The sequence below is a fragment of the Crinia signifera genome, chromosome 8 (genome assembly GCF_055691185.1).
Source record: "Crinia signifera chromosome 8, ASM5569118v1, whole genome shotgun sequence".
In the NCBI taxonomy this organism is placed as follows: Eukaryota; Metazoa; Chordata; class Amphibia; order Anura; family Myobatrachidae; genus Crinia; species Crinia signifera.
In genome coordinates, this window is record NC_139224.1 from 135,848,133 (window position 1) to 135,862,675 (window position 14,543).

At 44.1% G+C, this 14,543-nt stretch overlaps 1 protein-coding gene across 1 annotated transcript; it reads right to left on the reverse strand.

Moving 5' to 3' along the window:
* Positions 1-529: 529 nt before the first annotated feature.
* FAM20B (FAM20B glycosaminoglycan xylosylkinase) lies at positions 530-13,794 on the reverse strand. The gene is made up of 8 exons (XM_083157228.1): positions 13,534-13,794; positions 9,174-9,633; positions 7,297-7,383; positions 7,101-7,210; positions 6,743-6,914; positions 6,477-6,668; positions 4,755-4,814; positions 530-4,678 (listed from the first exon to the last, which is right to left on the reverse strand). Exons 2-8 carry the CDS (start codon positions 9,548-9,550, stop codon positions 4,447-4,449), a joined length of 1,230 nt encoding a protein of 409 aa, XP_083013354.1. The 5' UTR covers positions 9,551-9,633; positions 13,534-13,794; the 3' UTR covers positions 530-4,446.
* Positions 13,795-14,543: the final 749 nt, after the last annotated feature.

A 14,543-nucleotide genomic window follows, 5' to 3' on the forward strand; every position in this document is an offset into this window, starting at 1 on the left:
TTTCCTGGACGTGCCCACAAAAATGCTGGGTGCACTCAGAAAAATGCTGGGCGTCCCCACGCAAATGCAGGTGGGTCGAAGCCCGCAGGGCCAAATGCCTGACATCAGCATCTGCCCCGTTGTCGGACACTAGCGAAGCAAATAAACGACCGTCCAGACTGACTTTTATGTGCGGACGCCTAAAAAAAGAAAAAAAAAAAAGCATTCAATGGCCGGCGACCATCAAATGATTCTGTAGCCATACATTCGCATGTGAATGGATGTGTGAACATACACACTCACTCGCATAGCAGAGCTCAGCAGCGGGCAGCGTTAGCCCACTCGCTACAACCGCTGCTTAGGTTTGTTTGAAGTTGAATTGAGAACATGTGGAACACGTTTAATTCATGGGGTTTTTCAGCTTGCTCAGATTCATTATAAAGAATGGGGACAAAGTCAATAGAAGAAAAAAACATTTTTAAAAATCCCAAAAAGACAATTTCATTCCAAAAGAAAAGGTGAAAAATAAAACACATTGCCAATCACGGTATAGAGTATTTTAACATTTTATTTTAAAATGTTACCGGCCCCATTCCGGCAAAAGCCCAGCACTTCTTCCAACCTGGAACATAACAAGTCATAGATTTCTCTCTCCCACTGTAGTTTGTAAGAACATAGCAGCTTTTTACAATTAAAAAAAGAGCCTTCAATGACTCGCATGTGACATGTATTGTACTACACGCGTGTGACATGTAAACATTGACACATGGAGAATTGCTTATGCACAGACACAGAGCAATATGTACGTTGCAATTGTGGGGGGGGGGGGGGGGGGGAATACACAAAAGCATACACCACATGCCTGTTACCAATGCCCTGCTGCATACTGGCAAAGCCTGTTCTACAACAGTGTTACACTGTGCCACCTACTGGCTGCAGGAGTGTACTGCACAAGACAACACTGCAGTGGCATTTTGTTCATTACTATCATGATAGCGGTGTTCTGTAGGGCTGTATCCTCATGCCTTGTAGAGAATAGAGCTTAGAATTTATACAACGGGACCGAAGATCATTTCTCAGGGCAACACAAACAAAATGTATTTTTGGAGTTTTCTGCTTTATAAGAAAACATCTATCACAGTCCAGACATGCAGTATCTGCACTGTAATAGTTGTCACATTACAGCAGATCACTGTGCACATAAGCCAGAGACAGGGAACCGTTGGCCCTCCAGCCGTTATTAAACTGCCCATCCCAGCATGCCCGGCTAGTTTTGCTATTTGGCCATGCTAAAAGGGTTGCAAGCAGTGTTCCCTCTAAGCTGTGCGCACGTGCGCGCGCACACAACTTGACGAGTGTGCGCACAGACATTACAACAGAGCACACAAAGCAGCAGTGGTCCCTTTTTGCAGTTGTGGACTCAATTAATGTGTGTTTCACCCATTAACTACATTGTGTGCTGTGTTTTGAATGTTTAAATGTTTAATATCATTTTGATGTAAAGTTAACACAAATGCTGAACGTCATTTTCCAGTTATATATAAGTGACGCACAAAAATTAAAATTTTCTTCCAAAGTTGCACAGCCAAAATCTTTTGCCGCACACAGCCTTCGTAAAATTAGAGGGAACATTGGTTGCAAGGCATGCTGGGATGCGTAGTTTAATAGCAGCTGGAGGGCCAAAGCCAAACAGGCAGGAATCTTTAATAACACTCAGATCTCAAACACACGTTTACAAATTCACCTAGAAACCAATGTGAGATCATAGGCGCCAAGTGCTCCTCATGGTCAACACAATTAGCAATGTGTGTAGCCGCAGAACAAACCGCTCAAGACTAAGGGCCTTATTCTAGTTCACTCTTTGACAAAATCCTTCTTAGATGGACAAAACCATGTGCACTGCAGGGGGGCAGATGTAACATGTGCAGAGAGAATTAGATTTGGGTGAGTTATTTTCTTTCTGTGCAGGGTAAATACTGACTGCGTTATTTTTACACTGCGATATAGATATCAGTTTGAAGTAAAACCCCACCCAAATCTAATTCTCTCTGCACATGTTACATCTGCCCCACCTGCAGTGCACATGGTTTTGTCCATCTAAGAAGGATTTTGTCAGAAAGAGTGAACTAGAGTAACCCCCTAAGTGACAATATTTTCTGCATACAACATACTAAGCTGGTATCACCGTCACCGTCAGTAAAAATGACACACTAGTGGATAGGACTGTGGCGAATTATGTGGGCGATTCCATTAGATCTGATGGGCATGCAGCACGGCTGGCCAGATGTTGCACACGACCCAATTGGAGCGTGCAATTAAGAGTACACATCATATAATATGCACAATTTGTCATTCCGATACAGCAAATTGTGTCACTATCAGCCTGATGCTTACCTACTCCTAGGCTGCAGGAAGGACGGTGATCATGTGACATTTATCAGTGTACAATATATCACAGAAATATAACAAAAACGACAAAAACTATCCAGTTTGTGACTCCTGTTTTGTAGCCAAATGTGAAAACAATATGCAGATGAATTCATCCTATCGCTACTGTATATCTCATTGTGGCATAGACCTTCCAAGTTCCATCATTGCCAATTTATTATACTTCTCAAGTAAAGTCCCAGCACGTATACCTATGTGGGGATGTCAGCCATATATGTACAGTACCATGTGACCACGAGGATAAAGTAGTCTGACCAATCACCTCCTGTCCTTACACACTGGTTTATTCATTCATCCTCAGGAGACAAAGCAGCGCCAGCTTTATTGATATACAGAGAATGAACACAGATGGAAAAATATTCTCAGATCGCATTGTATATGCAATCCATAATAAATGGGCCCGCCACACTGTTATTTGCAACCACATAATTTCTGTGTCATGTAAGAGGAGTATGCTGACGGGAATGGTGATCCCTACTGCAAAGACGTAATTCCTTGCCTTCTCTCTCTCTATCCACTATAGCAGACTAAGGGTCTAATTCAGCACGGTTTGCAGGCGATTATCAGTGGACTGCGCATAGCCAGCGATGGTTAGCTGTTTGCAAGTTGATTGACAGCCCGGGGCATTTGTAGGCGGCACCCCGGTGTTCTCTGGGAGTTCTGCCTAAAACCGCAGATGGTCACGTCCGTGTGGAGTCTAGACTTACTCAGCGCTGCAAACAGAGGGAACCATTCGATATTGAGTGATTGCGAATGCTTTTCTCCCTGTCTGCATGGGGGGGGGACTCTAAGTGCAGCGTTTACCTGATCGCTGGGCTCCGAAGATTTGCAGCCCAACAATCAGGTATGAAACAGGCCCTAAGGCTGTATTAAAATGACCCTTGTACAGCCAGGACGGATCACTTAGTTATATACCATAACACAGAACAAAATAAAATGATGCATGCAATTGTATCAGATAAGAAGGGGCAGGATAGTTCCAAGAATTAAGGATTACCAATGGGGCATACACACGTAGCGATTTAATGCCTCTACAACGCTCAGTGATGTGCGGCCCAGCATGTCGCTATCGCCCAGCGATTAATATGCAGCACACTGGATATTAATTGATCAGGACCAATGTTCTCACCGGAGAACACTGGTCCTGACAGATCTCTCAGCAAATCTCCACATATGTAGGCCCCTTAAAAGCTTGGAGAAAACAATTGCTCTGTGTCTGTCCTGTAAGGGAACAATTCATGAGGTTTGAACAAAACACACAAAAAGATCCAGCAAAGAACAAAACAGGATAGAGGCAAGTGATTCTCAGACCAAAGAGAAGCGAGGAAGTAGTCAGTGTAATACAGTAAATTAACACGTTTCGGCCCCCTCAGGTAGGGAGGGGATTACAGATGTAATGCGTGCAGCTGCCATTTAAAACCAAAAGACTGACTGTGATAAAGTCCCAAGTTTGTAATTCCAGATTCTAAAGGACTAGTTCATAAATTAAAAGTCTTATTCTTTTTCTGGAATTAGCAGGGGCACAGCCGTATACCTCAAACCTGCTTACACGGTACACTGTACTAGCCACATGGTTTCTGGAAAACGTGGCAGTGCCACCATGTGGACACTGTGCAAACTGCATGGTTGTAAACCAGCACTCTAAAAGATTAAAAAGCAAAGTAACCTCTAAAAGGAGAAAAAATAATAATAATAAGCTGAAAAGAATAAATTACGAACTAAAAATAAATCTTCCCGTTTTCTTCCTGAACCGTATTTTTGCACCCTAAAAGCATCGAAGGCTTGTGATGTTCTCTACATCATTAGCTTTAATAAAAATATGTCGAATCCCATATCATAGAACATGGCCGAGGGGGTATAAGTTCCTGCCCCTGGTCGGTATCCTTCCACTGAGGCGAGTTGCAGTTTGTGGGGGCACTGTGCTGTTTCATACCAGTCTTCTAGGCATAGTATAAAAAAATATTCACACCAGCTGGATGTTCCCTTGAGGAATACAGTCTCTATTATACAATATTGGTATTAAACATGAGAAAGTGTCATTCGGTCCTCCACCATCACCACATCCGTGCCAAACTGGTCTAAACATTGCTGGACGGTTCCTAATATCCCACGCAGGCGGCGCTCCAAGGCTTCCAAATGGGCCTCGGACAGGACTGGGTGGAGCGGGTCATGGATGGTGGCAGAAAGCAAGGCAGATCGCAGGGTTCCGTGTTTCAGGTGAGAGAGACGATTCCAGGTGGAGACGCGAATGCTGCAGCAGAAGAGGAGGTTAGAATGAAATAGATCACAGATGGAGAAAATCTATACAAGAGAGCAAATGGTCTTACATGCAGCACTGGTACAGCGGGGCCAGAATGCTGCGCTCGTCCATTGATGGATTGCCGAAACTGGAAGACAAGCAAAAGACAAATTATATTATATATAAATGTTACTTCAGTGCGGATTGGTTGCCATGGGCCATTTCTCCTCCCTTATCACTGCTTCATAAATCTACAACAGGGGTCCTCAAACTATTTTGCTCTGGGATCCCATTAGACAATAAAAATAATTACGGGTCCCCAGATAGTTACTGCGGAAAGTCATCACATCACATGTGTAGTCAGCAGACAGCACATACATGGCAGCATTGTGGAGACACAAAATGATGGGAGGAGCATGAAGTAACAGACAACTCAACAGATTTTTCAGACTCTTTGAAACACTGGCTGAGTTTAGAAAAGTCATCAGCCTGATGGTCAGCAACATGGAGTCGCGACCCCATGTTGAGAAGGTCAGGACCCACAGTTTGAGAACTGCTGATCTACCCCATAGAATGAATCACCTTGAAAAAGGACACCAATGTAATGAAGTTGTATATACATATAACAATACTGTAGGTCTCACAATGCTCTCATCCAGAATGATGAACATCCTTTTACAACTGCGGACATCACCAGCAGCTGTAATTCTGAGGCTGTAGACCTAATTAGCCATATTACAGTGTTTATGGACCTAAATGTTGAAAGGACAGCTGGCAAACCAGGTGACGTGATTATTAATGCAGGGACTGTCTGACCGTGTTACTTCTGCAATGTAGCATTCAGCTAGAACGCAGAACAATTACATCTGGGCACAAGTGTATAGTCACAGAGATCCCACCACTGGGCTGGACGGTGCTGCACTCATATTTACCAAGCACACCCTTTATCCTCATTTACGGGAAGACTCCTCTGTGTAGGGTGTAACAACCCCTAACAACCTAGGCGGGCTGAATTCCCTCCCCTGGGCGATGTTTTGGGTTTGTGCGTATAAACGCTCACGTATATATGAAACTAGCTCACATCACATGACATAGCGCCCGCCCTGAATTCAGCGGATAGCGGGTGCTGGAAGTGTCAGTCCAGGCTCACTTCCTTAGCGAACAGTGGAGACATCATTTGATGTTGTGCAGGATTTCTCTCCCGTTTGGGTGTATGCAAACGCATCCGCACACATGATAGGTAACAGATTTGGCCTGTGGGGGTGGGTTTCACACTTTTGGCTGGGCAGCGTTTACTTGCTCCTCGCTAGGCTTTGAATACATAGTGAGCAGGTCAGAATCACCCCTTTCTCAACTATCTTTTGTTGGGATCAGTTGCGATAAGCACCTACTAAAAATAAAAAATATAGTATTTGATTACAAAAAAAATAATAATTGACCCCATTATCAAAATAGCTCATCTGGAATAAAGTATCCGAGTGTCCCATAGTCACATTTGATCTCTCCTACTTGCATGGGTCTGTTCCCAATAACCACAGGTCGTCATGACTCCCCTGTGAGCTTGGCAATCCCCAATGAGACCCTTCCAAGTACAGAGAATCTTCTGCTTGAGACGGTTACAACATATAGGGTGGTGATCCTGGTTATTTGACCTACTATGACCCCAAACTATATTGTATTGGAGGGTGGGACCTTACATCGTCATATAGGTATAGAACCAAACACTCCAGTAGAATGTGGAGAATCTTTTCTGTAGTTAGAGGATAATCAGTGACAGATGTTAATAGGGGCAATGGCCGGGCACACAGACCTCTTGGCATTGTCTAGCAGTATGAGCATGCTGGCACCCTCATCATCCTGGAAGCTCTCATAGTGATGGCGATCGGCATTCCCAATCAGGTAATCAAAGATAGCGGTGTCGATGATATCGAGGAGCCGAGGCCCAGCGTCATAGGGTGGGGTCTTCTTTACAGCATCACAGTAACTTTCGTCATACTCCCACCTGCGGGGAACATGTATGTTAGGGATAGGAGGCAGAAGAGGTATGAAATGCGGGTGGTTCTTCATGCACCTCACCTTGCCAACTTTCCCTCTCGATACGTTCTTCCCCAAGGGTGCCTGTGCTTCTGCAGGGGCCAAACATCAGGGAGCCAGAGCGTCACAGAACCCTCCATCACTTCACGGTCGGCACAGGCGGGCTCCGTCTCACGGCAGTAGTAACACTTCCCATAGAAGCAGCTGTTGTTCCCTGTGGGACGTCATATGGAAAAAGGGAATTACATATGGTAATCTCCAACCGCTGTCTGATGAGACAGACAGTCACAGTGAGTGGGTCAGTTACCACCCCAGCTCTTGTGGAAATCACCCTTTTACAGAAGAGGATGATGGGAACAGCAGTTATTTAGAACCTCCTCCATAAAAGGGTTATACTCACCCTGCTTAAGAAAGGTGCTAAGCAGTTGCTCAGTGGCTACAGGTTTGATTTCTGTGAGAAGATTGACATATCGGCCAACAACCAATGGGGCACGCCGGAAGCCGAGGATCCTGAAGAAACGGAAAGCATAGCCTCACTCTCATGGCCAACACACTGACCTGCCACCACACATCCGCTCCTGCATGGCAGAACTTACCTATCCAGATGGAAAGCAGCCACCTCAGCATTATGCCGATCATACCCAGCGTACGGTTCCCCCTCCACAACATAGTCTCGGCTGTATCTGTAATTCCAGCAAATAAATGTTTGTCAGATAGTGAAAGTGCTGCACATACTAGATTAGGAGATTAACAAATAGCTCAAGAACCTCAGAGGGCGAGATGTACTAAGCCTGATAAAATAGGGAATGATAAACCACAAACCAATCAACTTCTACCTGTCATATTTCAAACACAGCCTGTGACATGGCAGTTAGGAGCTGATGGTGGTTGATCCCTTTCCAATTTATCACTTTTCAAGCTTAGTACATCTGGCACACAAGCACTTACTGTAGATGTGCATGCATGAATTTCTTCTCTAAAATACTTTGAACCAGGTAAGTGCAAATTCTTACAGGTTATCTTGTTTACTTTTAAGAACTAAACACACAATCTAATACAAAGCAAGTTCTCTAGAAAACAAAAGGCAAATTAAATAACCTGGAGATGCTCCTCAACATCTAAAGCAGGTGTAGTCTCCACCTTCTCCTGACCGCATTGGTAATAGAAGCTCATCAACAGCCATATTGGACACCCCATTGGCCACTTACAGAGTGTATGTACTGATTGTGGTGTTCTGCGCTATTACACTGTACAGTTTGCACAACAGCTGCACGCACTGATTTAAGTGTTACCACTTAGATAACTAGCTCATTATTTTTCTGCCTAGTCCAGTGGTTCATAAACTTTTCTGAAGTGTGGTTCCCTGGAGGATCACAATTTTTTTTTTTATCACTGCACCCCTAAGCAAAAAGGTTATTGAGAAATGTAAATGTAAAAAATAATAACGTGTTGTGCTTAATCAGTATGAAGGGCCAGCTGAAGGTATTTTGGAGCCCTAAGCAAAAACGTCAGCTGACTGCTCCTGACCATCACCAGCACACCAGTAATGGCCTTCCAGAACATCAGGTGAACGTGTGGCGGTGGCATCTTAGTTCAGCACCTGCTGTTTGCATTAAGTAAAACATGGAGGCCCCTCATTATCATCCTTACATTTTGTGATAGACAGACCCAGTGTGCACGCCATGTTCTGGAGCCCCTAATGTTTAGGTTTAGTTATGTGGCAAGGAACAGGTTTTGCGTACGTTGGTCAATTTCAGGGGACCCCTATAAGTGCCCCAAAACACCCAGTTTTGGAACCAATGGCCAAAACCAGGGATGGGGAACCTTCGGCCCTCCAGCTGTTGTTGAACTACACATCCCAGCATGCCCTGCAACAGTTCTAGTATGGGCAAATAGCAAAACTGTAGCAGGGCATGCTGGGATGTGCAGTTCAACAACAGCTGGAGGGCCGAAGGTTCCCCATCCCTGGCCTAAACTATTCCATTTATTTCTAGTCTTGTACTGCTAGATCTGCAAAGATGGTTTTACAAATAGGAGCTTACGGTCTCATAATAAACAGTAACAATTATTATTACATTTCTCTTATTCTGCAGTTGACTTTTTAAAAAATGGCTCCTAAATTGTAAATACTGTAAATCTACAGCCAGTAACAAAACATCCTAAAATAATCACAGAAGTTGAAGAACTAAAGATTACACTATTATATCCCAAATTGCACTCCTGCAGATACCCGCCATTTTAGTTACTGGTTCAATGGAATCTGATAAGAAGTCAAATCTCCCAAAGAACAAGAAAGACTGTATTTGAATGTCAGTGCACCATCATCTTTTATGTGGAGATCTCTGATTGGTCAGCTGCCCAACTGTCTACTTAGTGAGCATGGGAAGAGCCAAGGATTCAGGAGAGCTTGAAATTCTGTTTACCCTCTTTTATCAAACTGTATATCCCTAACATTCATCCAATAATCTCTCACCTTTTTGGTTTGAAGACTACCTTCTGTCCACCATCCAGGACTAACAAGGCTTTGAGCTGCGTACCTTTGTAGCCCACGTCTGCCCTTATGATTTTTTTTGTAGCCATAGAGTGCAAGACTGCTCCCATTTCTGGAGTGTCTTCAGGATACACCTCCCTTGGGACAACCCACTGAGATGCAATCTCCCAAGGGGACTGCAAGGTGTGCTCCAGACGTGAGTCCATGGTAAGCCGCAAGCTGGACATCATGCGCTGGAAAGACAGTTGGTCCTGTCTCTGGGCAGCCGAGGTCTCCAATCTGTCCAACAAGAGAAGTTTGGTAAGGACCAGGATGACCAGCAGCAAAGCTAGGACCACAACCCGCTGCTTCAGCTTCATGATGACCCAAAAATATGGGTTAGTACTGAATGAAGTTGACAAGAAACATGTAAGGCATCACTGTGCTGGATCCCCACTGGAACCTAGGGGTAAAAGACAGATAAGAGATTAACAAACTGTTCCGCTGCATAGTGAAGCAGCAGCTGTTATCGCAGTGGCCTATCCCTTACGGCAAACTCCAATGATTGGCAATTAGTCAAGGGATTAACAAAAAGCCGAATGTTAAACTCCAACTCATCGATCACGATCATCTTTGGTCGGGATTCTGCAAATCGAGGATTTCCAACAAGTTGGATTTTGCTAATGACCCGTTCCAGTAATCGGCACAACAGAGAACTGCAATTACTTGTAGATGTATGGGCCCCTGTACTCCAATTTCCAGACACTTCTCACTGTGCTCCAGAAACAATAGCTCTCAATGTTACCACCACTTTCTAACAGAATTATTTATAGCTTAGAACAAAGAACCACTTATATTTGGGCTTGGCCCTATGACATAACTGCCAAATTGACGGTTCCTTACCAACAGAATACACACTTGTCCAATAATTACTATATGAGTGTTATCCAAGTGTACTAATAGAGACTGATGTAATCCAGCTACTGAGATGGACAAACAAGCCATCCAACTTTTCACGAGTCAGCCGGTCAACAAATGGACAATGACAATACAAGCAGTTACCACTCAATGGCATTTGTCAGCTGGAAACTACAGACATCCAAATGAATAGCAATTTTGGATCAAAATAAAATGTTCATATATCAATTGGTAAGGCACCCAACGAAAATCATTAGGATCACTTTCTAGGAACCACCATTGAGCATGCACCATGAGTTAGGCTCTGCGTCCCTACTAACTTAACCGCAGTGCTCTTATGGGCTGATTCAGACCAGATCGCTCAGGCAGCAGAGTGATTATCAGCAGACTGCACCACAGTGCGCACACACGCCACGGCCTTTTGCAGAGCATGTATCAGCATTCAGCTGCTATAATGTACACAAAGACACATAACAATGGCGTCACTATCAGCAAGCCCAATCTGCATAGCGATAGCGCAACCCACCTGATGTTCCTCATTTTTGTATGTAGGCGGGGAATGTACATGCAGCTGAAAATGAGTTAGGGATCTTTGTTGGGCGGCTCTCTTTTTTTTGGGCTCATTTGTAAATCCGTGTTCCCCCCCCCAAAAAAAAAATAATTTGCAATTGCAGTGCATACAAACATGTACTCGGACCACAGTACAGTAAGTATTCATTATATAGATGCAGAGAGCATGTGTGTTAGGCTATGTATAACATACAAGTCAGTGGGGGCTGTGTCCATACATTTTCTTATTTCAAGCATTCATTTATGTATGATGGGGTTACCTAGCAACATGAATAACTCGACCCTTTTCGGTGTGATTTGCACATACTTCATTACATAAATGCTAGCTGCTAACTTTTGGACCGACAGAGCGCAGGTAGCCCTTATTACTGCATGATTGGACTAAGATATCAGCAAGGGAAACCTTGCGGCAGCTCCTGTGTAGAGGCACAGTGGGCCACGTACAAAGTGTTCCAAGTCAGTCAGACAGGAAAGAAATATTACAATGTCTATATTTAAAACAACAGAAGACTATTTTTTTCCCAGTATAGTGTAAATCTGAACTGAAGGTTTGCTTTGAAAGAGACAGTTCAAATACTGTAGGTTAATCTCTATCTTTTCCATCAAAAACATCTTAATGAGCTGGAAAACAGCCCTGGGGAGGTTGATGAACTTGTGGAAGGCTGACAAGTGAGAGACAAATGAATGTGGTCACTGACAGTAAACCACAGGAAAAAGATAGACTGAGTGAGGGAAAATGACAAGTAGTGGAAAGAACTTTTAGAAATGGAGCTGTCCAAAAACTGTACAGTATTGCTGAAGACGGAGCTGTCCAGAATGGCAGCAAATGTGTAGTAACCTGTATCAGAACCACACACACACACACACACACACACACACTACACGCTTGCTCCCACATTGTGCTTAAATGCCCAGGGCCAAAATAATCTGTGCATATAATGCAGCCTGGATATGTAATACTCTCCCAGTAGCTGTGGGAAATGACAAAATAGGCCACCCAATAAATCAACTTACTGTTTAATTAATGCCCCCTGTCAAGGCCTAACATATACAGTACTCTAACCCTGAGAGAATATTGTCGAATCTCAGTGTGTTTTATGCACCGTGGCCGCTAAAAATGTGCTTAGATTGGGCTGGTAGGAGATATTGATCACAAGGCAGAACTACAAGTCTAGTTTGCAAGACAGAAAATTGCACGTGCATGGTTCCCTGCAACAGACTGAGCCAGTGAAAGGTCCCATTGGGTCATAGGCACGATAGAGATGCGCAGCACACCACTGATTTGTATTATACCTAATCAGAAAGGCAGAGAGAGGGATCTAATGGCAGCGCTCCATAGAATGGCATTTGGGCGTGTTCAGCTGCAAGTGGGATCTATGATCAGTGTGGGGGTTCTGAAAGGTAAGATCTATAGATAGTAATGTTACGTTAAAGCAACAAAACAGGACACAACGAAACAAGTCCCAGTACTAATGTGTACAGTTTAAGAGACAGTTCTTCTATTAGCTAGGTCATTGGTAAAATCAGGCTAGAATGGTACAATCTGGGATAGAACGCAGTAGAAACCTTCATCAATTGGAATTTACCTCAGCAATTCTAAGGGATCCGATAAGTAATCCCGGCGGTCGGGATCCCGGCGGTCGGAATCCCGACACTGGAATCCCGACCGCCGAAATCCCGACATGGGGGGGGGACGTGGATAGCCCCCCCCTTGCGGGCTCGCTGCGCTCGCCACGCTATTTTATTCTCCCTCTATGGGTGTCGTGGACACCCATGGAGGGAGAAAGTTTCGGGATTTCGGCGGTCGGGATTCCAGTGTCGGGATTCTGAACGCCGGGATCCCGAACGCCGGCAAATTGACCGCATCCCATTCTAAGAATTCACCTGTACTGCAATATATAAAAATGAACCCAATTATTCACTGCCATTAGCATAAACACTTTAATCAGCTGAATATATTATAGCTGCCAAACCACTGGAAAGATCCGTTCATGGGCACATCTCTTGTCCAATACAATTCAGAACTTACTAGTACATGTTATGTACTTCAGGGAACCCATTCTGTAATGCACTTTAATAACAACTAAGTGGCCCTATAGTTAAATACAGCAGAGATACTGGAGCGCTGTATACCGCTGATCACCTTGGTGTACTAAACCATTGGGTAATAATATTACAATAATACACAGGGTGCAGTATACTCAGTAACCATTGACCTGTATCTGTGATGGGCAATCTGAGGGGCTGCACACTGCTCATAATCGAAGTACTATACTTTAATCACTGAATATGCACCTATAATAATATCATCAGGCATTTTATACAAGCATTACCAGCTGTAAACAAGCACTACAACAAAGCGGTAAGGATGGGAGGCACAAGCGTGGCCCATTCTAGCCTATATAGTAATGGCACTTATTATTATAATAATAGATCAGTGGCAAAAGGTTCTCTAGTGTAGCGCAATTCTACAAAGCACACTGACATATATAATTATCATAACATATGCATATACTACAACTAGCAGTGACACCTATATCTGCATATGCTGTGCTGTGCAAAACTAAATGACCACTCCTTTATAAGTGTGCTAATTATAATAGCCCTGCAATCTCACTGATGTCTTATGTGAGAGCTCTCCATGGACAATAATAACATTATTATTATTATTATTATTATTATTATTATTATTATTATTATTATAATATGCATAAGGCAGGTGGAGGAAAATATTATTATGTAATATGCATGAGACAGAGAGAGGAAAGCCCTACTGTCACCCATCCAGCACCATATCCTGATGCAGTGACGTCCAGGTCGGTCCCATCACACTATGCACTGATTCCCATAGGTGAGCATTGGGAACCCCACATACCTGCTCCCTCTACTCTATGGCTCATGCTCCGCCTCCGCCCTTCTCCGCCGGTGCACGGTGCCCTGCTGCCTCCGGTTGCCAACATCACACTCGGCCCCCCTCCCCGAGCAGGACACGGTGCAGAGTACAGCGGAACTGTCACTCTGACCAATCAGCCGTCAAGGCGCTGGCCCGCCACAGCCAATAAACAGTCCCTCTGCGTTCCAACAGACGCACATTGGTCACATACGGCGACCGGACCCAGATCCGTGCCAGCCAATCATCGTCTGCTATTCGACCGAAGACTAAAGGGCCAATAGACGCTTACGGCTCATGTTGGGTAACTTCGGAAAGAGCAACCAATAGGAGAGCAGCGTAGACAGGCTGCTGATTACAGCGTGACTATGTATGAGACGTGTGATGCTGCGGCGGCCTTTTTTGAAGAGGTATACTAGTACTAGCTTGCCATCTGATGTACTGGTTTTGTGTTGGGACGACTGGTGATTTCACAGTCAAATTAATTTTCTTTATCTGAATTGTAAAACAACAACCAAAAAAATTGTGAATTTATATTGTGCATGTGTAAAATATGTCAGCAATCTTGAAGATTCAACCATGTACTGTGCATTGCAAATGTATGTGTGTGCACTCAGTAAAGAAAATTATGGAATTGTATATTAATGTAATGACTACATTTTACATTCTTGCCTACTTTTGAAAATTAGTTTCAGGGAGATTATACTTAGTAATAGAATTTTGCGCCGTGCCCCATTGAGGGGGCGTGTCATGCTCCTACCAAAGGGCGTGGCTAGTTCCATATATGGAGAGATTGTGAACGTGGCCCCCTAGAAGCGTGGATGTGTACTGCCACATCTGAGAGGAATCTTTATGGGATGTCCCCGCGTCCGGAGGGGCAGATGGGAGTTCCTCCCCTGTCACACATGAATAGACGCTGTGCACGTGCACAGCATCTATCCCTGCAGCAAGAGGGGCTGTCACGGTACAGGCAGTAAAGTATGCAATGATGGAAT

Bases quoted from the DNA above. Each gene is read 5' to 3' on its own strand.
- FAM20B (XM_083157228.1), bottom strand. From the start codon at position 9,550: ATGAAGCTGAAGCAGCGGGTTGTGGTCCTAGCTTTGCTGCTGGTCATC. The intron at 6,915-7,100 runs GTGAGTATAACC...GACGTCCCACAG, and splicing joins TAGCACCTTTCTTAAGCAGG to GGAACAACAGCTGCTTCTAT. The intron at 6,669-6,742 runs GTGAGGTGCATG...TGTTCCCCGCAG, and splicing joins CGAGAGGGAAAGTTGGCAAG to GTGGGAGTATGACGAAAGTT.